Source organism: Chinchilla lanigera, unplaced genomic scaffold, assembly GCF_000276665.1.
Source record: "Chinchilla lanigera isolate Chin_1 unplaced genomic scaffold, ChiLan1.0 scaffold00036, whole genome shotgun sequence".
NCBI classification, from domain to species: domain Eukaryota; kingdom Metazoa; phylum Chordata; class Mammalia; order Rodentia; family Chinchillidae; genus Chinchilla; species Chinchilla lanigera.
Genome location: NW_004955437.1, coordinates 20,537,189 through 20,564,137, shown reverse-complemented (window position 1 = coordinate 20,564,137; position 26,949 = coordinate 20,537,189). Strand labels below are relative to the sequence as shown.

The window sequence follows — 26,949 nt, the reverse complement described above, 5'->3', positions numbered from 1 at the left end:
TATGTCTTTCTAGTGGAGTGGCACTTTGGTCATTATATGATGTTCCCTTTCTGGTAATTTTCTTTGCTTTGAAGTTTACCTGATCTGATATTAATATAGCTTCTTTCTCCTTTTAATTCATATTTATATGTTTTTTTTTCTTATCTTCTTACTTTCAACCTGTCTATGTTAATATATTTTAATGAGTTTCTTATAGGTCATATATGATTGTGTCATGCTTTTAAATCTACTCCACTGATCATTCTTTCTCTTTTCTTTTACAGGCCTGAAAATTAAACCCAGTACCTCTACATTGAACTCTATTTCCAGCCCTTTATAAATCTATTTTTAAATTTTGAGACAGAGTCCTAATAAGCTGTTAAGTTACCCAGGCTAGCCTCAGATTGGTAATCTTCCTGGCTCAGTCTCCCAGAGAGCTGGGGTTATAGGTGTGCACCATCACACCTGGTTTACATTTTTATTTCCTTTTTCCTACTTTCCTGGGGATCACCTGGACTCTTTTAGAATTATATTTTTACTTATATATTGTGTTTCTGAGTGTATCTCTTTGTATAGTTATTGGTGGTAGTTTCTTTAGGTATTATATGTACATAATATATACTTTTTATATAATATATATGTAAATTATCTTTAGTATCCTTGTTTTACCAGTTCAAGTAAAGTACAGAAGCTTACTTACCTCATATTATTTCATCCTTACCTGTCAATAATGTAATCATTTTAAATATTTCCTGTACATACTTTTAGAGGCATATCAGGCGATGTGGTCCTTTAGAAACATCAAGAGAAGGAAAGCCTATTGTTTTATTAATATTTTAATTTACCAATTTCTTTCTTCCTGTCTGATGTTCTAAGGTTTCTTATATTATCTTTTTCCTTTGTATTTAGAGAAATTCCTTTAGCTATTCTTTTGGAGTAGTCTGCTGGTGTCAAATTCTCTTAGTTTTCTGTCATTTGAGAATGTCTTGATTTTCCCTTTATTCCTGTAGAATATTTTCCCCCAGTTTTAGAATTCTGGGTTGATAGTTTATTCTCCTATGATCTAGAAAATATTGTACCATTTCCAACTAACCTCCATGACTTTTGATAAGAAATCTGTTATCAATCCAGTTGTTTTTTCCCTTTTAGGTAAGATCTTCTTTTCCTTTGGCTGTTCTCTGGGTTTTTATTTTTGTCTTTAGTTACCAGACATTTAATGTGTCTTGACATGGATTTCTTTGGATTCATTCTGGTTGATTTGCTTATCATGTTAAATCTGTAGATTTATGTCTTTCCAGATGTGGAGAGTTTCCAGTCATTAGTTTCATGTGATTTTTCAGTGCTGCTCTCTTTCTTTTATTATTCTTGGACGTTGTTGACACAAATGTTACGTTGCTTGTTCTAGTTTCATAGCCAGGGGCTATTTCTTTTTCCTTTCTTTTTTGGGGGGATCTAGATTCTGTTTAACAGACCAGATAATTTCTATTGTTTTATCTTATAGTTCAGTAATTCTTTCCTCTGATCCCTCCGTTCTGCTGTTCAGCTCATCCACTGACATTTTTATTTCAGTTATTGTATTTTTCAGTCCTACAATTTTCAATACATTCTTTTTATCTTCTGGGTATGTTCTTCTTTTGACACAGAAAAAATTACAAGAGAGTTCAAAGAGGACAAAAGAGGAAAATATTCTACAGGAATAAAGGGAAAATCAAGACATTCTCAAATGACAGAAAACTAAGAGAATTTGACACCAGCAGACTACTCCAAAAGAATAGCTAAAGAAATTTCTCTGTTTTATTGTGGAGTAAAAGCAGAAAGCAATATTTATTGTCAAATGAAAGCTAATAGCCCCCAGGCAAATGTACCTGGGAGAGGACCAGAGCAGTTGCCAAAGGGACCCTTTGTGTAGAGGTTTCTATACACAAAAATGACTATGTCTCAGCCAAGTTGAGATCAACCTATGGGGTTACAAGCAGGAAAGTTTGACTTAGAAGTGCACCTATGGTATGTAGCAGACATACTTCTGTAAGCACCATTAATTGTAACTATAAACAGAACAAAGACCTTTTTAGAGAGAGGTATGAATATCTCATTTCTAGGCAAGAAAATCCTGCCAATCTAATGAAGTCTTTGTTTGTTGAGACTCCAATGCCCTGGCCTCAGCCATTGCCCTTCACTGAATTGTTCTGACTCCCTCTTTGGCTTATCTTTTTCCCTGCCTCTCTTGGTCAGAACACTTCTCACACTCCCCTTCCCTTATGGGTCAGTGTCACCCTGAGAAATCCTCTCATCTTCTTCCCATAGGGTCCTCCTTGCCCTCAACCTCACATTTTATGGAAACTGTTTAGATTATGGTTGGCTGCTCTTCTGAGGTTAGAAAAATGATACCCAAGCCTTAGAAAATGGAAACTAAGACTAGCCACACCTGTGGAGGGCTTGTGGTTCATTCTCCCCAAGTCTCTTGTTATCTTCCTACTTCATTCCCTCCTTGAGTATGTTCTGCATCTGATAGTGGAAGAGGGATGCTAGTCTTTTCCTATCTCCCTGTTTCATCCTGTATTACTTTTCTGAAGTTTTCTATTTTTATTTTTCACTGGTGTTCTTCTCACTGAAGTGTTTTTTTTTGTTTTGTTTTTTTTTAGTACCAGGAATTGAACTCAGGACCTTGTGCTTGCCAGGCAGGCACTTGTGCTGCTGAGCTATATCCCCAGTCCTTGGTTGTTGTTTTTTATTTATTAGTTTTTTTTCAAAAAACCAAGTGTCTTAGTTACTTTTCTCATTGCTGAGACAAAATACCCAACACCCAAAGTCAAGGAAGGAAAGGTTTATTTAGTTCATCGTTTGTAGACATTTCAGTCCATAATCAGCTGGCTCCAAGGCAGGGTAGAGAGGCAGAGGGGCAACAGTTCATGGCAGCAGAAGACAGCAAAAGCAACAAGAGCAAACGGGGAAAAACAAGCCTCTTTCTGTCTTTTTATCTTACACAGGCTGCTGGGATTAGGATGGTGCCAATCCAATCGGTGAAGTGATCCACAATCACCCAACCTTAATCCTAGCACCCTTAATCCCAGCATTGAACCATGAATCAATCAAAACTCTAAATTCAGCTACCTCTGAAAAAGCTTGTCCCCCATGACTACATGAGGCTTTGAGGGGACATCTAGATACAAATCATAATACCAATTTTTTGTTTTATTGGTCCTCTTAGTTGTTATAATACTTTTAGTTTCCTTGGATTTAGTTTGCTATCCTTTTTATAGTTTCTTGGGATGGATATTTAATTCACTGACTTTTTGTTTCTTCTCAAATATATTTCTAGATCCATAATAGCTGCACCTCATCAATCTGTCAAGTTTAAGACAAATGCTACCTTATTACAGCTTTAATTTTCATTTTTTAGGGGCTGGGGATTTAGCTCAGTGGCACAGCACCTGCCTGGCAAGTGGGAGGTCATGAGTTCAATTCCCAGTACCAGAAAAAAAAAAAATTCTTTTTTCATTTTTTAAGGTGAGTTTGATTGAGCATCCTTTACATATTTAAGGGCTATTTGTGTATATTTCTGTGACCTTTGCTCACATCTTTTGCCCAATTTTCTTTTGGTTCACTGGTCCTTCGATAGATATATTTATGTATTAGGGACATTATTGCTTTGTATTATGAATAACACAATACAATTTTTCTTCTTATTTTGTGGTCTTTTTTTCTTATTTTGCCCATACTATGAACTTATATTTTAGATTCCTCTCTTGCTAAGCTGATGCTCTAGTGGGAAACTACTAACCTATCTTTGGAGCTCAGAGAGTGGACAGCTCATTCCAGCTCATTGTGCTTTGTTGGGCTTTCGTTTAACCTCATGAAGGGCTCCATGGAGCAGACACCAGGAGCATGGGCTCCACTCAGGTTGCCATACTCTAGCTATGTGACAATAGGTATATGTTGGCAACTTCTAGACCTCAGTTTCTTCGTTTGTGGAATATGGATGATAGTTCTGCTGACTTCTTAGGGGTGTTTGGTGACTAACTAAGCTAATGTTATATGATTACCTAGCAAAGGGCGTGGCTCACAGTAAAGGGTTTCTGCATGGTATTTGTTTTATATTATTGTTTATTTGAATAAAACAAACATTTCATGAGTGGCTGCTGTATTTTGATGATATTCCCCATAAGTGTATAGGAGAAAATCTTGTGATGACATTCCCCTTGCTCACCTGCTATCTCTGTTCTACTTTGTACTGGATTGTGGCCAGCACCACTGGATATTCTGATGAAGACTGACTTCCCACAGAGCTGAGACTCTGCCAGGCTCTTGGGATACACCTACCTGGCATTGCCTGTACCCTTATAGTCCTGAGCTCTGTACAACCCATGGGCAAAGTCTGATAGCCTTTTAGAGGAGTTGGGGGCTGTAGCTAAAGACCCCACATGGCCCAAATGGTTTTCTCCCCTGTGATGATCACAGTTGTCTGGTTAACTGTCATCTGAGCATGGCTCATGGCTCGGAAGGTGAGGGTTATAGACTGGTTGAAGCCAGCGGTCAGGAAAATCACTGAACTAGAAGAACAGGCAAAGCAAAGAGAAGGAGCCTGAGCTTTCAGAAAGTCCAGGGTCAGAAAATAACCAATTCTCCTACATGCATCCTTTCCAACTTAAATATTTCCTCTGACCTCCATCTTTAGTTCTCCTCTCACACTCTCCCTTAGTACCCAATGACTCTGACAAGTGCATGTATCTCTTCTGTAAGCTTATAAGCTTCAAGAGGCCATGGGCCTCTTTGTCTTGGTTATCACGAAGCATAGGACCCTAATATGTATGGCGATTGTGTGGGTGTGTTTGTTTGGTGCTAACTCACAAGCTCCTGGGACAGTGCCTGGTGCCCATTATGCACTGAATTCATAAATGAATCAACTAACCAGTCAAGCAATCAGTCAGTCAGTAAGTCTCGAATTTATCCAGACCGTCTATCTTCTGCATCCTTGCCTCATTCTTACCAAATGTTGACTAGTCTTTGTCAACTGATGACCTTTAGTGATGATCAACTCTGTACCGCCCAAGGATGCCTGTTCATTTTCTGTGTGGCTAGAAAGTTCTTAATATTGAGCTAAAATATATCTTGAAGCTTTCAGTAGATATTCTTGTCCTAGTCTTTATATACACCAAATAAAATCTAAGCCTCCCGTCCTATGACAATGTGCTATGTTGAGCTATGTGCTATGTGAGCTAAATGTGCTCACATATGTGCTATGTTGAGCTAGATGTTTGAGTGGGCAAATACTCATAGGTAGACCCTTCAGATATTTGAAGTTACTTCTCACATGTGTCTTTTGGATAATTACAAAATTGTTTATTAGACACATACTTGTTGAGCATCTACAACATGGAATAAGCTACAGAACATAAAGATGACAAAATATAATACCTGACCTAGTAGTTACTGGTCTTGTAGGGAAGCAGAGAAATTAAGATGTTAGGGGTAAGGGGACATAGGGGAAAGAGGATCTAAGCCCATCTAGGGGCCTTGTGAGAGTCTACCAAAGAGGAGGGGTATAGAATTTGCTTCAAGTGGACCAAGAAGTGGGTGGGGGTAATTTAAGAAAAGGACATAGCATATGCAAAAGTCTGGGCTACTGATAGCCCCCTCCAAGTTATGAGAACTCTAAATATTTCCATGTGGAACTATAAATATTTCCTGTGGTTAGAAAGACTAAAAATCCCAGGTTGTTCAAAATAGTTTATTGCCTGTTTTCCCAGAATACTTAATATGTCCTCTGTCTCAAAATTGGGTTATGAACTGTACAGTCACTGTTGAAATAGTTAGGGTGTCAAGTCTAAGAGTGAGGTGAAAAAGGAGGAGAAGAGGGGCTGGGGATTTAGCTCAGCGGCAAAAGCGCCCGCCTGGCAAGCGCAAGGTCGTGAGTTCGGTTCCCGGTACCAGAGAAAAACCAAAAAAAAAAAAAAAAAAGGAGGAGAAGATGGAGAGAAGTAGAGGCTGATCATAAGGGGACTTGTGTGCCAAGTTTTAACATGGGGTTATAAATCCCGTGTCTTTCTCTTTGAAGTCTTCTCCAAGTATGATGTAATTCATAGGTAGATCAGTACATCCACTGATAGATGGTTGTTGCCACGGGTTATGTTACTTATGGAAAGCTTGCCAGGTAAATGCTGTCTGCAGAGCCTGGGGTGAGGCCCAGGTAACTTGCTGACCCTGTTGATGCATGTCTTGTGACTTACTGTCTGCCAACAGGCCTTAGCTTTTGATTTGTTTTTATGGTTGTGAGGTTGCAACCAGAGTCAATATTGGGCAATGCCTGCTGGGCTTTCTGCTTGCATCAGGAAACCTTGCAGGGGTTCCATAGAGGGGGCTCCAGGGCCAGCAGTAGGTCTACTAACTAGAAACTATCTGTTTTGAAGAACTGATTTGATTTGCTTGTTAGAAGGACTTGGAAGAATATTCAGATAAAGTGGGTTTAACTGGCTCTAAGATGATGCACTATCCAGGGGCACTGAGCTGGACGTTTGAGTGGGCAGTCAGTGACAATGACTTAAACATTTGAGAAGAGAATTAAATGGGTGGTGGAGAGTAGGAGTGAATATCTGAAATGTGTCCAAGTGGTTTCCTCCCAGTGCCTTCTGCAACACCCGTCCCAGGTGGCAGGTGTTGGTTTGCACCCTGTAGGTGAAGTAGCAGTCCTCTCAAGCAGATCACAAACACCAGCTCCGGTCTGCTTATCCACCAGGAAGTCAGTAGGCAGTGGCTACTCCAGGGTTCTAGCTGCCTCCCCAACTCAACACTGCCCTACCCCTGATACTCAGAGGGAAAGTGAGGCTATTCCCTGTGGACAGTGACCATGCCACCCCACCCTTCCTAATCTTCTTTGCCAGCTTATTGAGCTTTGGGGCTATGTCTTGGTCTGTTTTGCACTGGTATAGCACTAGGGAACTAACAGTACACAGAAATTGATTTGCTCAGGATTCTGGAGACTGCAGTCTAAAACTGTGGGCCTAGCATCTGGCAAACACCTTCTTGCTATCTTATCCCATAGCAGAAGGGCAAAGAGGGCAAGAGAGAGCAAGGGAGCCCTTTTATCAGGAAACCACTCCCAAAGTGATGACGATGGTCTTATTAAACCATGCATGAGTGTTGGTGTATATTCCGTTTCTGTCTGAGGTTACAGGTCCTGAGAACGAGGTGCTGTGGATGAAAAGAAAAACACGAGAGAGACAGTTATGGGATCAGGGGGCTTCAGCCTCTCAGACTAAAGCCTAGATTACCATTTTCAGTAACCTTTTATTGAGAAAGAACAAAGGAAGCAGCAGGGCAAATGGGAAGATAACAGGTTTAGCAAGGACAATATAACTCAATTATCACAGGAATGAGACTTGACATAGTTAGCCATCATGTTATCATTCCTGCAGGCATCAGCAAAGCATCTAGTGTTGTCCTGCGGCTTTCCACAGGGACACGGGTCCTGCAATCATTTCCTTTACCCCAGTGCTTTTGCTGGACTTCCTCCGGAACCAGTCATATGGCTTGGGCAGGCCTGAGGTAATTCACTGAAAGATTAACTAAAGAATGTCCTTCACAGAGCTCTTGTGACAAGGTACTGGGTCAAATTTCCAACTTATGGGTTTTGGGGGACAATCAAACCACAGCAACCTAGTTTGAATATCTAGGTGCAGTAGTTTGGTAATTAGGTTGTTGGGACAAAGTACTACAAACTGTGAGCAGCAGCAGTTTATGGCCTCACCTTTCTGGAGGCTGAAAGTCGAAGCGTTGGCCAGGTCAGCTCCTTCTAAGGACTGTGAATGAAAACCTGCCCCATGTCTCCCCCTCCTACTGTGGCCTGCTGGCAACCTGGTGTTCTTTGCCTTGTAGGCCATCACTCTGATCTCTCCATGTTCACACGGCATTTTCCCTATGTGTGTGCCTGTCCAAATTCCCCTTCCTTTAAAATCTTTTTTAAAAATAAGGACAGCAGTCCTTCCTTACAAGAGGTAGGGTTGGGGGTCCATCCCACTCCTCCTGTGCTACCTGATCTTAACTAATTGTACCTACAATGATCTCATTTCCAAATAAGGTCACATTTTTGAGGAACAGTTAAGGGCTCAACACATGAATTGTGGGACATCATTCAAGCGTAACACTTAAGGCAAAGCGAAACAGTGTCAGCACACACAACCACCCTATTTGTTATGGGTGCAACCAACTCTATCTTATGGGAATCATACATTCAGGAAGAACCTGATGGTTAAGGGAGAGGAACCCCAATTCTCCTGCAAAAATTAAGGGCATAGCTTGTTATATATAGGTTGGTTTGTCCTGAGCTATGCTTGTGAGTTCCCACTCCCCTCAACTCTTGGCTGGAGGGTTTATGCGGAAGCCTGCTGATCCAGCACAGGGAAGCCTGTGCCTTTGGCGTCTTTTGTCTCACCTTCCAGAATTCCATCTTCTGAGCTTATGCCATTCTATTCAGGAACCAGCTTCCTTCCTTCTTCAGATAGATGAACACATAAGTCTCCTACCTGGTCTTCCTGTTTGGCTTCTGTCTAAGCCCTTCTCCATACTATGTAGTGGGATCATTTTAAAATACAAATGTGATCCTGTGTGCCCCTTGCAAAGGACTTTAATGGCTATTTGTAGCTCTTTGGCTAAAGATCAAAACAGTATGTTGCACAGAACCCTGAGCTCTCAGACAGGAGACTTGTCATCCACACCCACTTCAGCTGCATTTATTTAAAATAAACAAACTGGGGCTGGGGATTTAGCTCAGTGGCAAAAGCGCCTGCCTGGCAAGCGCAAGGTCGTGAGTTCGGTTCCCGGTACCGGAGAAAAACCAAACCAAAAAATAAATAAATAAATAAATAAAATAAACAAACTGATGGTATTTTTCTCGGTCTGGGTGGTGCTTGACAGTGGCACTCATTCTGCATGTTCACACCCTTTGATTTATGGACCTGTCTATACATGAAGTACACTGCAATGTTTAAAAATTCAAAACAAAAGTTCTGCAAGTTCCTTAGTCATATTCCCCTTTATGACATTTTAGTTCTCTTTACAATCACCATACAAGTAGACTTTTTCTTTCTTCTCCTTTTTGGGTGGAAAAAAAGACAGAATTACAAACCAAAGTGAATCAGCAACTTCCGTCGTTGTCACAAGATAAATCATGCACATTGCAACAAGGAAACAATATGACCCTACAAACTGTGGCACTCTTTTTGTCCAGAAATTGTGTAAGCTTGCTGTGTCCTCTTGCTAAGAATGAACAGTGGCTGGCCTGTTGCACCTGCCTGTGGTGATTCGAGGAGGTGAGGAAGGTGGCAGCACTGTGCAACTTTCTCACTGGGGGTGGGGAGCACCATTCCCATTGGAAGCAATAGTTCTCTCTTCTTTCCAGAGTTGGGGCAGGCAGGTGGTTGTGGAACACCTCTCTGTGTCTGCCACAAGAAAGCGGGGTCTCTGAACAGCTGAGGCGTATGGAAAAAAAGAAGCCTGCTTTATAACAGGCTGCAAAGGCATTGTTAGTAATACCTGAAGGTTGCATTTATGAGGCAGGGACAAGCCCTTTATCTGGGTTGTGTCTCTCAGAGTACTGAAACTGTTCCCATGTAAAGAAATAAAGTAGCCAGGCATTGTGCCACATATCTGTAACCCCAGCTACTCAGGAGACTGAGTCAGGAAGGTAGCAAGTGCAAGGCCAGTCTGGACAATTTAGTGAGAGCCTGTCTCAAAATTTAAAAAGTAGCTGAGGATGTAGCTGAGTGGTAGAGTGCTTGCCTAGCACGTGCAAGTCCCTGGATTCAGTCCCCAATACCACATATGCACATATGCACAAAGAATCAAGGTAGGTCTAACAAAGAATGAGAATAATCTCTGATTCTAGCAGGGTCCTAGGATATCACAACTTTAAAATTGAGAGAGGGATTTGGGATATAGCTCAGTAGTACAGTGCTTGTCTAAGATGTATAAGGCCCTGGGTTCATCTTCAGCACAAAAAAAGAGGGTGGATTTCTGTCTTTCCGTAAGAGATTGAGATGTTGGGCCTCTCCTACTGTTCTGGTTAAAACTATAGTTAGTTCCCATGACATTCTCTCCCAAGCCCTGTCCTCTGTACTTCCCGTACTTTGCTTTGCTTCCTTCTCTTCCATAGTACTTAGCATCTTCTAACTTGCCATACAGTTTGCTTATTTATTATGCTTATGTGTCTCCTTCTGCTAGAATTCAAGCTGCCTGGCATAACATACAAATGTTGCATCCCATGACCAAGCTGTTGCAAGCTGGCAGTTAATAGAGAGTGAATGACTGAATGAGCCTGTGGCCTATATTCCTAAATGACAAATTGCTTTACCTGCCTACGCGTCTGAAGGCATGTGCCTTTGCCACACCTGGTCTGCACATCTGCCCCTGCTGACCTACATGCCAGGTGCTCTGGCCACACTGGGCTTCCTGTCACTGCCACCGGCCTCGGCCTGTGCAGTTTGTGCAGCTGGAACCTATGTCTAGTTAATTCCTGCTTGTCCTGCACGCTTAGCTCTGGCTGTCTTTGATTTCTCTGCTTAGGTCAATCACCCTGAGTAAAGAAAGTAACTCTGCCCTTAGATTTTAGAAACTGACTGGAGAAAATGACTTTCATTCAGTTTTTAAAGACATGCAAGTTTTTCATCCCCTTATAGAGACAGACAACCCTGGCTCCCCTAATCTCAAAGCTGAGGACACAAGTGCTGCTCAGTCTTCCCAAGCTTCCCTCTAATTCAACCCAGAAACCAGTTCTACAGGGCCAGGTAAGGAGAACTGTGGGCCTTGGCTTGTCATTACCTGTTGGACCTCTGTTTATCCAGGACTTAGGTTACATTGGGCCTCTTCATTAGGTCCCATCTGTGTCAACGAGGTAAAGAATGGGCCTGGCCTCCAGGGCATCCCGGCAATGCTGCTTGTCCACACAGAAAGATCAGGACTGTTACCCCCCACAATCAAATTACCCATGGAACCTGGAGCTACCAAACAGAGTTCTGGGATGCGGAACCCCCAAGTAAGCCAGGGAGAACCCTAGATTTGCAGAGGTGGAGAGTAGTTTCTTTTCTCTACCTAAATTTTGAGGTGAGGAAATTGAGGCTCAGAGAGGGTAAATGGTACATCCGAAGCCACGCAGCACATATGTCTCCAAGCCAGTGCAAGAATCACAGGTTTCACTACATTTTCTGTGTCTGGGCTTTGGGGGCTGGAATATCCGGAGTTCTAGGTTTAGTGTTTGTTAGCTGCAGGACCAAGGCATAAATATAGATGGAAGTGAATAGAAGTTAGCAGCTTTTATCCAGGACTGTACAATGTACAGATACCCAGGCCTGGTTTCTCACTCAGTCTGCAAGACAACCCGGATGAGTGAGTTTTGAGAAGCTCCTTGGAGATTCTGATATTCATTGCCAGATGGCAACCACAGGCTGGGAGGATGCTTTAGTCCTTTCTGGTTTAACAAATATTCAGCCGTGGCTACTAAAATGAGTCTGGTGCTGGAGCAGATTCCTATCATTCATCCAAAATGGCAGTTCTCAGTAGGGCCCTTGGCTTTCTAGGGAACATCCTAGAAGTTAAAATATTTTCCATGGTCATAGTGATGGGTGTGATTTCTCTGGCATTTAGTGCTGTGACAGAGAAATATCCTGAGACTGCATATCTTCCATCCTGACAGAGCATTCAGTAGGTGAAAAGCCAGGTAATAGGCACATGAACCCAAATCTCAACCTCACCTAAAGTGCAGGAAGTGATGTTTTGGTTTGGGTAACCATGGCTTTATCACACATCTTTCCTGGAGCACAACTCCCATGCGCAAGTTGCATTCAGTTATCTTTCATTGTGCTTGGAATTTGATCAACTTCTGATACACAGTTTTAAAAAATCACATCCCCTGTGGCAGAACTGCTCCGGTAGTTATTGCACCACAGAGATGTTACCTCTGCTCTGTATGCATAGCTTTCCCATTCATGGTGGTTATTTGTGATTATATGACAGTTCTGATCTTATCCTGAGTGCTTTGAACTAAAGAACCAAGATCTCTCCGGCCTTATCTTGCCCTTATCTCTCTTTTCCCTCTTACTCCCTTGAAGCACAGGAAAAGGCTTTCTCTGACATTCCCTTATATGTCTAAAGATACATCCTCCAACAAGAGATTTCATTGTCATGTACTCTCCGCCAGTTCCAGCAATCCTATCAACTGTGAAAGATTAACTGCGTTGCAGGAAGAGAGTGACACTATGGACTTTGGCTCACATCTATTATTTTGAGGGCCCCTCCATGCAATTTTATCACCTGAGAGACTTTTTCCCTGTGTTAGAGAACCCATATTCACCATACATCCCTTCCCCTGCCACACCTTGTGTTACCCACTTTCTCTCCAGAAGCACTCAAGCCCTTTTTCCTTTCTATAGCTCAGGACGCCATATACACTTCAAGCATCAGGCTTTGAGTTCCACATTTTGTGGGGCTGCAGTGCATAAGCACGTAATAAATTTATATGGTTTCTCTCCTGTTAATCTGTCTGCTGTCAATTCATACATAAATTATTGAACATTCAGAGAGTGGAGAGAATGTATTTCCTGCACGATAGTTTATAAAAATCTTATTTCAAGATAGCAAAGGGAGTTACAAAAATGTGTGTTGTAAACAGGGGTGTTGGATCTGGTTGGTTTGGGAGTTAACTGATCTACAGGCAACAAAGTTTGTGGGTGAACAGTAGGTTCTGTGTTCATTCTCAAACAAGCCCTACAAAGAGCCAGGGTACACTTAGATGCAGAGGCTTGCCTAGAAGGATCAGTCAGCTTGTTGGGGATGGAAGCCAGATCTACTACAATAAGGTGACAGCTGGACTGGGCTTATCACAGAGCTTGGTGTGAAAGCTTTGAGTTACTAGGAAGTAGTTCTTCTGTGGCTTTTATGGGCCAGGCCCCATAGGTGTGGGTACAATTGTAACAGTCCTAGGGGAGATGTTATTAACTCTCATTTTACAAGGGAAGGAGGCCAGCTCCAACAGTTAAAACAACTTGCCTGCACCCTATTCTGCTTTCCTGCAGGCCCATCTGACAAACCCAATATGGCTGAGATGGAGAAATTTGGAAAGTTGAAATTGAAGACAGAAATGCAAGAGAAAAATCTGCTGTGTTTAAAAGAAACAAAGGGACAGGAGAAGAAAGCAGGCAAGTGGGAATGAGGCCAGTAGGCACGGTTCATTCTGTAACCACTGACTTCTTATTTTCCTTCTTTTAGCTGTTTGACTTTTTAAAATGCAAAGGGTAGGTCAAGTTTCAACAACCGTGTTGCCTTTTCACATCAAAGGATGGAGAACGCCTGACAACCAAGGCTATGCGTGCCTCTCCCATCTGCCGGCCTGGCTGGCAGGGAAGGAAAATAACTCACATGGTAGTGAAGGAAGAAGCTGGGTGAGATGATGTGAAATTAGGGGGAACATCCAAGCCTGTTCCCAGTGCCTTGTAGGATGCAAAATGTGGATTAATCAGAATGTCATCTTTAAAATTCAAATGATCTTAATTATTGGAGCACACACACTTAAATATATAAATAAAATGTTTTTTAAATCTGGAACACCAACAGGCTGAAGGGCCACGGTGATTTCTGAGCAGAGGCCACTCCACTTGCCTTCAAAGCTATTCTGTCATCTTAGCTCCCTGCTGGTTTCCTTTGGCCAAAGGAAATTTGAATTTGTTTGGTTTTTGATAAAATCACTGTTTTTGATGTTTCACGGGGAGTGATTGTGCAGCCCGCAGTGGGTGCCTCTGGGAAGGGTGGGGCTTCCATGAAGGAAGTCTCTGTTCTCTGAGGTTTGGCTATTTTGACTTTGGGAACTGGTGTCTGGGATACAAAGTTGGGAAGGCTGTGGGCCCACACAAGTTGCCTGAAAACGCAGTGGCTCGTTCCCCTTGGCTCACTGCAGGAGCTCTGCTTCCTGTTGTGGGTGCTCACGCACGCCAGTGGTCTGCAGCCTTCCTCCCCCTTGATGGTCAGCTCTGCCATGACTTGCTCTGCTGGCTGCTGGCACGGCTTGCTGGTTTCCTGCTCCTGTTGAGGCGTCCTGGGCTCCCGGCTGAGTGGCTTCCTACAGGGGGCACTCCTACAGACCCTTCCTTTCCAGTGGGGCTCCGAAGCTGCCTGTTCCTCAAATCTGCTCATGGCGCTGTCCTGAGGTGAACTTCCAAATATGATCCTCAGTTGAGCAAGGGATGTCAGGAACAGGAGTGGAGAGATGACGCATTCCTGCATTTTTAGAGTGCGAGGGATGTCATTTGACCTGGCCACAGGTGGGTGCCATTTTAAGCAGAACCAGATTTGCTGGCATGAGTGATTTTAACGATCAGCGAGCCGGGTGTGATGGCACATGCCTGTAACCCCAGCACTCGGGAGGCCGAGGCACAAGGATTGTTGTGAGTTTGAGACCAGCCTGGGCTAAAAAGTGAGCTCAAGGCCAGCCTGAACTGCATAGCGAGACCCTGTCTCAAAAAGACAAAACAAAACAAAACAAAACAAAAAAAAATTGGTAGACGCAAATATGGAAGTGAAATTCTTCCATTGTAGACAAAAGAAGCCATAATGGGGAAGCTCCAGAGCATTTTTTCTCCACCCCACCCAATGCTCTACGGCTCTCTGCATCAGCAGGACTTTCTCTTCCTCCCCTGTTCTTTGCAGTCACTTCTAATCCCTGCCAATCTTTTGTTATCGTACAAGGTGCCACGATGATACAGAAGAACAAATTAGGTGGCAGTAGTTGTCCCCTCACACATGTACCTTTTCTTCTCAGCCTTCTTGAACTATCTCAAACAAACACACACTCATAATAAAATTGTGCCTTGGGCCAGGGAAATAGCTCAGTGATATAGCGCCTGCCTGGCAAGTGCAAGGTCCAGAGTTTGATTCTCAGCACAAAAAACCCCCCAAAAACAACAGAATGCCTTTTCTATAAATAGGGTTGTTAAAATGTAGATTCTGATTCAGGAAGTCTGGACTGGGCCTCCCAAACCCTTTATTTCTAACAAGTTTCCCAATACTGCTCTTGGGAAACCACACTTCACTTACAGAAGCTCCAGGCAACCTCACCTCTGCCTCCTACCAGCCATCTAAGTCCTGCTGATGTTGTTCCAAAAACAGGACTGGGAGATAGGGTTGGCAAGGCCTAAACTCTGTCTCCGTCTCTCCCTGTCTTTCTCTGTCTCTGTCTCTGTCTCTGTCTCTGTCTCTGTCTCTGTCTCTCTCTCTCTCTCTCTCTCTCTCACACACACACACACACACACACAGACACACACACACACAGACAGTGCCTCAGACTCACAGTTGCAGGCCCAGACCTCCATGTTGCAATCTGAGCTTTGCTAGGAATGGCCAGGGCTTGTACCCCTCTCTGGGCTGGTTACCTCTCTCATCTTGGGGCCCCTGTTTACCAGCTGGGGGATGATGAGATGAGAGTCAGCTGATCTAGGCAAATCAGGACATAAAAAGGACTTTGTACATAAAGGTGCCTGGCGTAGTTCTTGGCAAAGTGAAGGCCAATCGACACAGCTGAATTGGCTCATGCTTCTGGGAAGAACTAGACTGCCTGCCCTGTGTGAGGGTGTGGGAAGGAATCCTGGCTCTGCCCTCCAGTCATCTGTGTGCACAGATTCTAGATTAAGAGATGTGAAGGTAGCTAAGGGGACTGAGTAGGGGCAGTTCTGATGAAGAAGTAAAACTTGGAGACTTAGTTCCCTGTTATACAAGTAGGGGATGAGGAGTGTGTGGAGGGCACACCTGAGGTGACTCCTGATCAGTAGGCTTGCAGGGGGTCCCCAGGTATCTTCTGACCCCACAACACTGAGAGTGCACATCTGCTGGGAAACAGCACTGGGAGGGGTGCGGGTATTGGAGTGTCAGTGCCTGATTCAGGGGCTCTGGGTGGCAGAGCTGTCTGGGACGTCTGGTGAGGTGGGGGTGAAGGAGGCCAGAGATGAACTTCTCCAGGGCCTTAAGCATTCTGGCTGTGAAACTGAGACATGCTATCAGAGGAGGGCAGCTGTGTTAACAAGGAATTTCACCTTAAAAACACCAGGTAGGGATAATGAGGGTAGTGATGGAACTGGCTACCCTCATTGGTGACATTTCCGTTGGAGGCTCAGGATTCTGTCCAGGTATTTAAATCCATTTTTTAAATCTATTGACAAAACATACTACAATATGCAGGTCGCTGATGTAATCACGTTGTCTTCTGTTTCCACTAAATTACTAGTGTTAAGACCTCACAGGAAAGGCATGGAAAACCTACTTGAGAGCCAGTTTTCTTTTAAACCTGGAAATGAAAGGTACCCTTGTGGCACTGATGGGTCTTTCCCCCAATATTAGATGGTCTCCAACATCACTTGTGAAAATAGGTAGCATTTTGCTCAATGCCTGTCATTTCTGCTGGGGTTTTTTGGGTAGTGAATAGGGAGGCTGGGATGCTATTTCCATTAAACAAGTTTACAGGCTGCTTTTCTTTCTTTTCCATGGACTTTGCTGGAAAAATCAAGTTTCTGACTCAGGAGAGAAACAAGGATCAAGTTTCATGGTCACTCATTCAAAGTCTCAAAACCCTCGTCTAGGGACCCAGGCCAGGTGCCTGTTAGGATCAGTTTGATCACTGACTTTTTCAGGTTCTCCAAAGTGACTTACTGTCACCAGAGATTTAGTTTCCAAAATTTATTTTTATTAGTACATGTTTGGAGTACATGGTGATTACATTCATGGTGGGCAGTTGGTACACGTACATGACACATCTTAATTCTTGGTTTTTAAGAAAGGTAGTTTTAAAGAGAAGATAATAACCATCTAGGGTGACTGTAGCCTAAGGCCAGATGGCAGACACCTGCCCTGGTGGGCCAGGGAGTCCCGGCCCGGCCAGCAGGCGGCGCGCACGTGTTGTGGGCCGGGAGGAGCCGGTGAGCCGCGCGCCGGGCGGAACGTGCGCGCGGCTGTAGCAGCGGAGACTCGCACGCAGGCGCTGAGGGAGCCACTTCCGGGAGGGGCGGGGCCGGCGGTGACCCCGCCTCCAATCTCTGCAGAGGCCGGGGCTGTGGAGAGATCGGCAGTCTTGGCGGCCGGCGGGTCAGTGGCGCGCTGAGGTAGAGACGCGGGAGCTGGTGCTGCTCGCGAGGAGGCGCGCCCGCGGGAAGGAGCGAGCCAGCTGGTTCCGGTCTGAGGAGGTGGAAGGGCCGCCGCCGCGGGCTCGGGCTGAGGGCGGGGGGCCGGGAGGAGGCGGGTCGGGGCGCCGGCGGCGCGAGGGGAGGCCCGAGCGGACGGAGCGGGGTTGGAGTCCCCGGCGCGCGGCGCGGTCCCCGGACGGGAGCTGGGGGAGAATGCACCAGTGCACCCTGGATCAATGCCCCAGCGTTCGACCCCGGGCCGGTTGTGGGCCCGGGAGGCCTCGGGCTCGAGAACCCCAGCCGGAGGCTGCGGGGCGTGTTCTCTAGCGTCTATCCGTGTGTGGATCCCGGCGGCTCCGCCGTGGGAGGGAAGCCACTTGCAGCGGGATTGCGATGTTCTGGTTTGGAGTGGAGCACGATACAGTTTTGGGGGGTGAAATCTGAGTCTTCCAAGGCGGGGGGCGCACCCCATCTTGGCTGCTCTGCCGAATCTAGGCGGACCGTCGAGACAGTTTGAAGTCTTAGAACTAAACAAACCTGTTTCCCTTTTATAGACCCTGAAAAAAGGGGGAACCGAGAGGACGTCGGAAGGGGAAGATGCCTGGTACGGACCTTCTGATGTTGGTGAGTCTTTCCCAGATGCCTGAAGGTTTATTTTTAGTCCAAAGGATCTCCTTAGCCGAGCGTGGTGGCACATGCCTGTAATCCTAGCACTCAGGAGGGAGGCTGAGGCGGGAGTATCGCTGCGAGTTCGAGGCCAGCCGGGACTAGTCATTGAGAACCTGTCACAAAGAATGCCCCCCGCAAAAAAAAAAAAAAAGCCGCAAAGGACCTCTTTGTGGCAATTTCATCTCTGATGCACACTTTTGCTAGAGGAGCTTTTCTGCCACCTGTTTTAGGGTGGGGGTTGATGATCAGGATGCATACATGCTTGAGTTAAATATACAGTATATAGAACTTAAAAGTTCTTAAAGAATGCTTTTCAGAATTCTTGCAAGTTCTCTTCCTTCTTATACCACTAGAGAGTTTTAAAACTTTAGTATTACATTTTATCATGGCCTGGCAGACATTCGTGAATAAGTACTTGTCCGCTTAGAGGTATGATTCGCAGCAAGGGAGATATCATGTCTTATTTGTTTACAAGTGAGTAAATACCTACTATGGTGCTCTGATTGTAGTAAGTGCTTGACAGATGCTTGTTGAACTAGTCCAAATTTAAGGGTTTTTTTTTTGTTTGTTTGTTTCTTGGTTTTGGAGATCCTATTTTCTCTCCTTCTGTCTTTTTTTTTTTTCCTTCACCACGTAGGGAGAATAGCATTGCCAGGTGCACAGTGACATTTTAGATTCTCTGTAGAGTCTTTAGTGTGAAAATTATGGGAAACACATAGCTTATAAATAAAGATACAGGAAAAGTATTTGGGTTTAGTTTTTGTTTAATAAGCCTCTTCTCTGAGTCTGATACCTCCTTGTGCAATACCAGTGGTTTAAGAACATTTTTTACCTTTTTCATCTCACTATCCCAGAGAGTTGGTTGTTGTCACCAAGAAATTGGCAAAAACAGGAATGTTGCTTTCTTACACCAGTGCTGACTTCCTATAATGGCAAAACCTGCAAGATCTGCAGGAAACAGGGAGGAGAATAAGTTGTGATTCCTTTTGATGTGGGGTGTGTGGTGGGGCAAGGCTGATTTGAGGCTGGGTGTCAGAGGCAGAGGAATACTTGCCTTGTCCATAGAGCCTAATGGCAAGTTCACCTAGAAAAGATGCTTCCCCCAAGTTTCACAAGTATCCAGTAGGTAATAAATAGCCTTGTCTCATTTAAAATTTTTACTATAAGAACATTTTTGTCGGGGCTGGGGATTTAGCTCAGGGGCAAAGCGCCTGCCTGGCAAGCGCAAGGTCGTGAGTTCGGTTCCCGGTACCGGAGAAAAAAACAAAACAAAACAAAACAAAACAAAACAAAAAAAGAACATTTTTGTCAATAAAGAAAAGGAAACAAATCTCCCCCTTTGACTCCACCCACCCTGTTGGCAATAATTCCATCATCCAGTGATAACCCCTGTTAGCCTTGCGGAGGGTTAATGCAGAATGGTTTTAATAACTGGCAGGTTCTGGTTTTCCTCTTAGACATTTGTGTGTTTGTGTAAGTTAGAGATCTGTAGTTATTTCTCCACGTACAGAGTTTTTTTTTTTCTTTTGGGGGCCTATGAACTTACTTTAACAGCCTGAACACTGAATTTATTCAGCATATTAACTTCGGAGTCAGTTTTGTTTTGAAATATTTTTCTTGCTTTTGCCCTAACTTTCATCTTCTCATCTCATAATCAAGAATGTTTAGGGGTGTCGCTTTGCTTGTTGCTGTAAAGATTCAGTTATAAAGCTGTAGATAAGGGTACTCCTCAACAGTCATCATTTTCTGAAGACAGCACACAGGTAGCATGAAGTTCTCTCACTGGAGAAGCTATTGTGTGCTCCTTGAGAGTTGTTTCTTTTTGCAGTATTAGGTATTGAACTGAGGGTGTTGTGCGTGCTTCATGTTTATTGAGCATGTGTTACATACTGGGTGCAGAATTAGATATTGTACATACTCACTTAATTTTCACAAAAACGGTTTGAAAAATATGTTGGAATTCTCCTTTAATAGATGAAAAGCTAGATTTTTATCAGCTACCATAGCAATTAAATGGTGGAACCAGGTCTTACCTCATGTAATCTGACTTCAGATCTGTCTCCTGTCCCTCTTGTGACTCTACTCTGGGCCATGTTCTGGTAGGGGAGTGAGCTTGCTCACCATTGTGCTAGATGGGACAAGGTTTGTGTGTAATAGAAAGGGTGAAATTGCTCTGATCTCCAGGGGGCACTTTGAAAATGGGGGGGTTGTAAATAAAATACATGTTTTATTATAAAATCTTGTTTGTTTTCCTTTAAAGGGCTGTAGATTGAAATTTAAAAACTTGTCTAGGTGTAGTGTAATAATCTTTAAATTTCATTTCAGAATAGTAAAGGGGCATTAGAAAATACTTGTTGTAGGAAGAGAGCATTAGGTCTGATAGGGCTGATAGTGTGCTATGAGAGATACCATGAAGATCACCTGGAGTCGGTAAATAATGAAGCTTGATTCCAGACCAAAGAGCTTAGGCACTTGGGCAGTGTGTTCCTGATCTCAGTTTTGTACTCATTCAGTTAGAGTGGTTTCCCTGGCTTTTTCCATTTGCTTATGTGACATGTTGCCCCTGTGGTACTTCCCACCTGTGTGTCAAGGAGAATAAAAGGAGTGAGTGTGTTCATTTGCTGAGAGCTGTGATGCTTTTGGAGCCAATTCAGATCATACAGTTGGGGAGCAGCCTTTCTCTTCTTTGACAACTGTTCTTTCCATCCATATTTTTCTCAGTACCGAGAGGTCTGATCACTTTGCAAATTGCCAAGTACTTGTAGTTTTTATAAGTCCAAATCAACTCCTCAAGTGGCTTTTCTCCAAGAATGAATGTTAGTTGGTATTTGTAGCCAATGAAAGTTAGTGTGCATGGCCAGGTAGTGCTGGGTGGGGTTTGAGTGATTATTGTTTATCTAGGGCAGTGATTGGCAACTAGGAGTAGTTTTGCTCCTCAGAGACCTTTGGAAATCTCTGCAAACACTTTTCAGTCAGCATACTTGAGGAGTGCCACTGGTTAGAGGTCAGGAATGCAACCAGACATCCTGCAGGAGAGGTCAGGGCAGACATCCTGCAGTGTATATAATCAGGACACACTACAACCCAGAATGATTACAGAATGGTCTGGCTTACAGTGATCTGGCCAGAATGATCTGACTATAATTTCAGTAGTGCTTAGGTTGGGAAACCCTGATCTGTGGTTCCTTAACATAGATAAATTTGTGTCTGTGTAGTGTACACTTGCCTATGGGTGGGGAAATGAGTCTTTTCCTAGAGCTTAGTGGGTGTTTATGGTGTTACTTAGGGTCATCTTGCTCACAGACAAGCTTTTACTGCTTTGGAGTGTGTGTTGGATAGTGTGCAGCATGAACTGCAGCAGTGGAACATTCTCAGGAGATGCTTTCCTTTTCAACATGTTGATAGCACTCTTTTCTTGATTTGAACCTAGCAAACCTCACTTGGTTTTGGTTTTTGATTCAAAAATCAAATCTTTCCAGGTCTCTGAGCTTTATCTTTGACCTTTAGATCTTCTTCAGGGATGTTTTCTTTCTGATCTCACATGAGAGTTAAACAATAAACTGAAACATTGATGTTGTTAAAAGCTCATTTCTATTATTTGGCTCTGGTGTCTTGTTTGTAGGATTAGCTGGAAGAAAGGGAAAGTGCATGGGAGATTGGCAGAGAAGATATTTGAACTTTTGTAAGTGGCCGTTGTAGGGTAAGGATGATATCTGGCATTGTGCTAATCGTATAAATGGAGCAGAACTGTAATAAATGTGTCTTCAAGGAAGTTATAAATGAAGTCCAAATCCCAGTATTTGGCTTAGCTTTCCAGCCTATGTGTCAGGAATTTTTAGTAGCATTTGCCTTCTTAATTAGGCTTTACCCAATCTAATATTACATACAATTTGTACACAGAGGTTGCAGAATTGGGAATCAGCCTGGGGTTAAGAATTTTCCACAGGGAATTGATTTGTAGTGAGTCATTCTGTATGTGTAAACATACAGAACCCAATTACTGAGAGAATCACGGAGTGGGGTGAGGGGAGATAGCAGCCAGCTGGGAAGGTGAAATGGGGAAGCTGACTGTAGTGTGTTGGATACATCAGCCATCTGGCACATTGTAGCAGTGTGATTGAGGATATCAAAGGACCATTACCAGGGCTGAGCAGGGTTAAGAGAAACCAACAGGGGATGATGAAATATCCCAAAGCCAGCAACTGGAGAGCCTTTATCTCTCCTAGACCTCAGGGGGAAAGGGAGGGAATAATTCCTGCAAATTTGTGAGAGTTCACCTGAAGGGTTGATAGCCACTATGACCAGTGGCCCTACAGGAAGGGAATCACATATTTTTCCTACCCTTCGATTACCTACTGGAACTTCCATTTGGTTCATCCTAGCTGGAAACCAGGAAATAAGGGAGCCTGGTTGATTTAATTCACAAGAGGGCAGACACAGTGACATTGAAAAGAGGACCTGGAGGAGAATCGGGGGGAACCTAGCATGCTGAAGTTGAGGTCAGGTTAGTTTCAAAAGGCACAAATGAGAAGGTAGTGCTTGAGCGGAATCTTGGAAATGCACGGGATGGCATTGTTACAGAAAATGTGTATTCCCACTGGTTGTAACAGGAGGAGGATAGATTCCAGGGCAAATTGTTGCCACAGCTTTGGCAAGCGCAGGGCCACTTTGTCCCAGTAGTAGCCTTAGAATCTTAATTGCCTTTATGAAGGGCATTGAGAAGCCCTAAGTCCGGTTTTCTTGCTGCAGAAATCCCTTCCACAGTGCCTGTCAGGAGTGACTGCTGAGTTTCCCCGGGAGTTCGCCCTGCTGTTGGAAGGCATTAGCCTGTTTTTCATTTGTTTAAATCACTGAATGTATTCGTTAGGATTAGATTTGCCTATGCTTCTGTATAACAGAAAAAGCTAAAGTAATAGGGGTTTAAAAAAAAGAAATGTATTTCGTTAAAAGTAAGAAAATGTGGAGTAGGCAGTTTCTGGCTGACCTGGCCTAACCAGGTCTTTGAGGTTCCAGTTTACTTCTGTCTTGTGATTCCACTGCCAGTGAGCATTTCCTCCTGGTCCAGGGTAGCTGCTTTGGGTTCATGTTTCATTCATCCTGGAGAGGATGGAGAAGAAGGGCTTGCCCACCTTTTTAAATGCAAATGCTCTTGCATGAATTGTTTTGTATATACCGAAGAGTGTATGAAACACACGCCTGCATTTTAAAGACTACGAAAGAAAATCATGTATCTGCTGCCTGGGTTAAGAATTAGAACATTTATGCCCAACTACCTGTGTCCCACCCTGTCACAAACATCTCCTTTTCTTCTCTCTAAGGATAACCACAGTCCTATTATAATTATTTCCTTGCCATTTTTGAAAAATAGTGTTACTACCCCCATATATGCATCTCAAAGTTTAGTTTTGGTTTTTAAGTTGAAGTAGTTCAAATTTATGTGTATTTTTTTGTGATTTTCCTGTGTTGCTCAATATGTGATATTATCTGTGTTTTGTGTAGGGCTTAGTTGATTCATTTTCATTGCTGTATAGAATTTCATTGTATGACTAAACTACAGTTTATTTATCCACTTGGCTACTAGTGGACCTTTGAGTTGTTTCCAGTTTGGGTTTTTTAAAACATTACTGTTAATGATATTTCTTGTATATGACAAATGATCAGAGACGCAATAGTTGTTCTGATTTATAGCTAGGAGTAAAACTACTGGATTATAGAGGACATGTATCTCTAACTTTGATGTATAACTGCCAGACTTTTCTAAAGAGGTTGATATAATTTATACTACTATCAACAATATATAGGAGTTCCTATTTCTGTGCAGCTTGCCAAACATATTTATAAGGCTGTTGATTTTTTTTTTTTTAAACCAGTCTGCTTGGTGGCTAAATCTAATAGTGGTTTCTGTGTGCACTTCCTGATTACTGATGAAGTTAGGTGCTCTCTTCAGTGTTTGTTAACCATTTGATTTCCTGTTTTGTGAGTGCCTTTTCAACACTTAGCTTAACAATTTTTTTGTCCAGTTCTCCTTATATTAGATTTTTTATGCTGAGATTTTGTTGCGAGGTACATGCAGATTTAAAATGGTTAAATCTTGGCAAGTTGATCTTTTTCTAATAATGTTTTTTCACTTGATATAATATAGTCAGCCCCCACCTTACAAACAAGTTCTGTTCCAGGAGAACATTGCTAAGTCAGATTCATTTGTAATCCAGCGAAGTGAGTCTTAGACAGTACACCTGTGAAAGTTTGTAACTGGAATGTTTGTAAGTTGGGGATTTACTTTGCAGCTTTTTGTCTTAAATAGGCAAATATAAGTACTTAGTGAATGATTGAGTTGCTTGTTGTACAGGCAGAATGTGCAGGACAGTCCTAGGCCATAAGTTGCAGTTAATTTATTTGTCCTACAGTTGCTGAACATTTATGTTTTGGGCTATTATGATCAAACACAGTGTTTAAACAATAGCATTAGGGCTGTTATGAATGATATTGTTACATTTTTCAACATGTCTTTTGGTAAACATAACATAAATAGATTTGCTGTGTCACAGTGTATAGTGCCAAACAGGTTTCCAGAGTGGTCGTACCAGTTTAACATTCCTGTAGGGTATTCTGATATGTAATATTTGGATTTAGTTTTGAGCAACAAATGTTAAATTTCTGTTACCTGCACACTAAATGTCGAGAGTACTGAGAACTCTTTCCCAAAGTACGTAGGCACTTTGTAAATGTGAAATGCCCTTTTCTGTGATTTCCCCAGAGAGTAAGCCCTACTACGTTCTTGTTTATCTAGTCTGTAAACATTAATAAGCATTGGATGGGAACAAAGCAACCCAGATTATTATTGAAAGGGTGAAGGGTTGAATTTTGAGTTGTAAAACCCCGTTAGTAGTAGTTAATTCTGAGCCTAAAATCATAATGCTCTGGAGCACTTAAGAATCTAAGTGGCCCTTGTGGTATATTTACACTTTATATGCAATATTAGAAAAGCCATGTTCTTTGGAGGCTTTTTCTAAAGCAGTTAAATTCACTGTTTTGAACTGCATTTTGATAGATGGTTCTAAAATGGAAAAGATTGATCCTTTATTGAATTCCCATCTTAATGGCACCTAGCCTATGAGATGGTTGAGGCAAATTAAAAATCTCTTTTCAAACCCTAATGGAAGGCAATCTAGGGCAAATAGGAGAATACTATGGTGGGTCTGTTCCTTGTCTAGCTGCTTTGTGGCCAGAGTGGAAGAAAATCGAAGATTATATTACCCAGACCTTTCTGAAAGCGTTTTCAAATGCTTTCCCATGAGTCATGACCATAACAGCAACAGCAGTCTATTTGGATGACTGAAAAACACAGATTTATGATCTGCAAACAGTGGGTAACTGCTTTAGTCCTGTTTTGTTGGTAGGTAAGAGGGCACTTGCAATCTTCTGATTGACTTAGTAGATTGTTGAAGATTAAGAGTTGCTTTAACATATTGCTTACCAAACTGAACAACAGATCATTACTAAGATGCATTTTATTACCTCCATTTGCAAGGAAATAGAGCACAGGCATGTGAATCAAACTTCTTAAAGCCTCTCCCAGTTCCTTTGTGACTTCATTTGGATTCTGCAAAGGTTGCTTTGCCTTGGTGCTTGGCCAAAGAAGTAAGGAGAATTTCGTTAGAGAAGGCACATATTTAGTAAGTGGTTATTATGTGCAGTAGTTTTTTTTGCCTCATCTCATTTAATAGTCACAACCCTTTGAGTAGATGGTGGCATCTTTTTTTGGTGAACTTCTATATCTTTTTGCATATGAGCAAAATCCAGTTGTACAGCAGTTCAGTAATGTGTCAGATATCACACAGTTTTCAAGTGAGAGCTCAAAGTCAAAGCTTTTGAGTACCAGTGGTGACTTTCGAGGAGCAAATAGCTGCCTGTATGCCTCTTTAAAAAGTCTGAAGGAGAAATGATGACGTATCAGTTCAGGGAGGACTCAGAAGCTGCTGACACTCTCAGATGTTGTAGGAAGTTGCTAGGTTATACCATAATTGCTGAAAAAAGAAAGTGTTTTTACACAGTTTGATCATTTTAGCAGATAGTAATTCTGTTTATAAATTCTTTAAAAACGTACTTTTAGACAATAATGACCCTTTTTATCTAGCTTATACACTTGTTCTACAAATTGCTAGGTTACTTAGATATCAGAAACTTTACTCTCTATTCATGGAACAGCAGCTTCTGCTGCTGTCTTTAGCTCATTTTGGAAACTTTTTCAGTGGCCTTTTTTTTGAGAAAGCCTGTGAATCCAAAGAATCTTAGGTTACTCTTAGCTCTGAGAGTATTTAGTGAACACAAATCAGAGAATATTTAGTGAACACAAATGGCATTGCTGAGTGTTGATGCTTTTTTAAGTATACAACTCAGTGAAATTCATTTTTTTATTCACAGAGTTGTGCAGCCATGACCACAATCAGTTTTTGAACATTTTCAAAGAGACCCTGTACTCAGCAGTCATTTCCTTATTTCCTCCAAGACTCCTAGTCTTAGGAAACTACATTTATTTCAGGACACTCCATGTAAATGTTTCGTATAATTTCTTTTTTAAAAAGAAGAAAACAACTTTATTAAACCAAAATCTGCATACCACACAATTTACAATCTTAAAATATAAGATTCAGTAGATCACAGCACATTGACAGTTTCTTATAATTTCTTGTAAATTTCATAGAAGTGATCTTTTATGATGTGCTGTTCTGTGATTGGCTTTTTTTCATTTATAATGTTTTTGAGGAACATTCATGTTGTAGTATGGATCAAAACTTTATTCCTTTTTACTGCAGTTGTAGGGCTTTTCCTGGAGAATTTTAAGTAATGGACCTATCCAGTGGTGTTTCTATTTTTTTCTCTCCTATAGCGGATAGAGATTTTTTCTGTTGCTTACTTTACATATTTGTAATACTAAGACTATTTTTGTGATTCATGTTGAATATTAATTGAGGGATATGGACCCCAACAACTGGCCTTTGAGATGTCCTGAACTCTGTAATTTTTTGCAAAATTGTAATGTTTGTAAACATTTTCTGGAGGCCTGGGGACCATAAGGATTTCTAGCTTTTGTTAAAAAATAGTAAAGTAAGCCGGGCGTGGTGGCGCATGCCTGTAATCCCAGCACTCA

General features: G+C 42.5%; 1 protein-coding gene across 2 annotated transcripts in view; it reads left to right on the top strand.

Annotated features, from left to right (window-relative positions):
- The first annotated feature begins 17,032 nt into the window (after positions 1-17,032).
- The window catches only part of Sgpl1 (sphingosine-1-phosphate lyase 1), a 57,465-nt gene continuing 47,548 nt past the window's right edge, over positions 17,033-26,949 (top strand). The window contains exons 1-2 of one of the 2 annotated variants that reach the window (XM_013517017.1): positions 17,033-17,179; positions 17,684-17,753. In XM_013517017.1, coding sequence (XP_013372471.1) covers positions 17,727-17,753 — 27 coding nt within the window. In that variant the 5' untranslated portion in view covers positions 17,033-17,179; positions 17,684-17,726. Of the gene's footprint in view, positions 17,190-17,683; positions 17,754-26,949 lie in introns of both variants that reach the window. The other variant, XM_005390043.2, reaches the window with a different exon arrangement.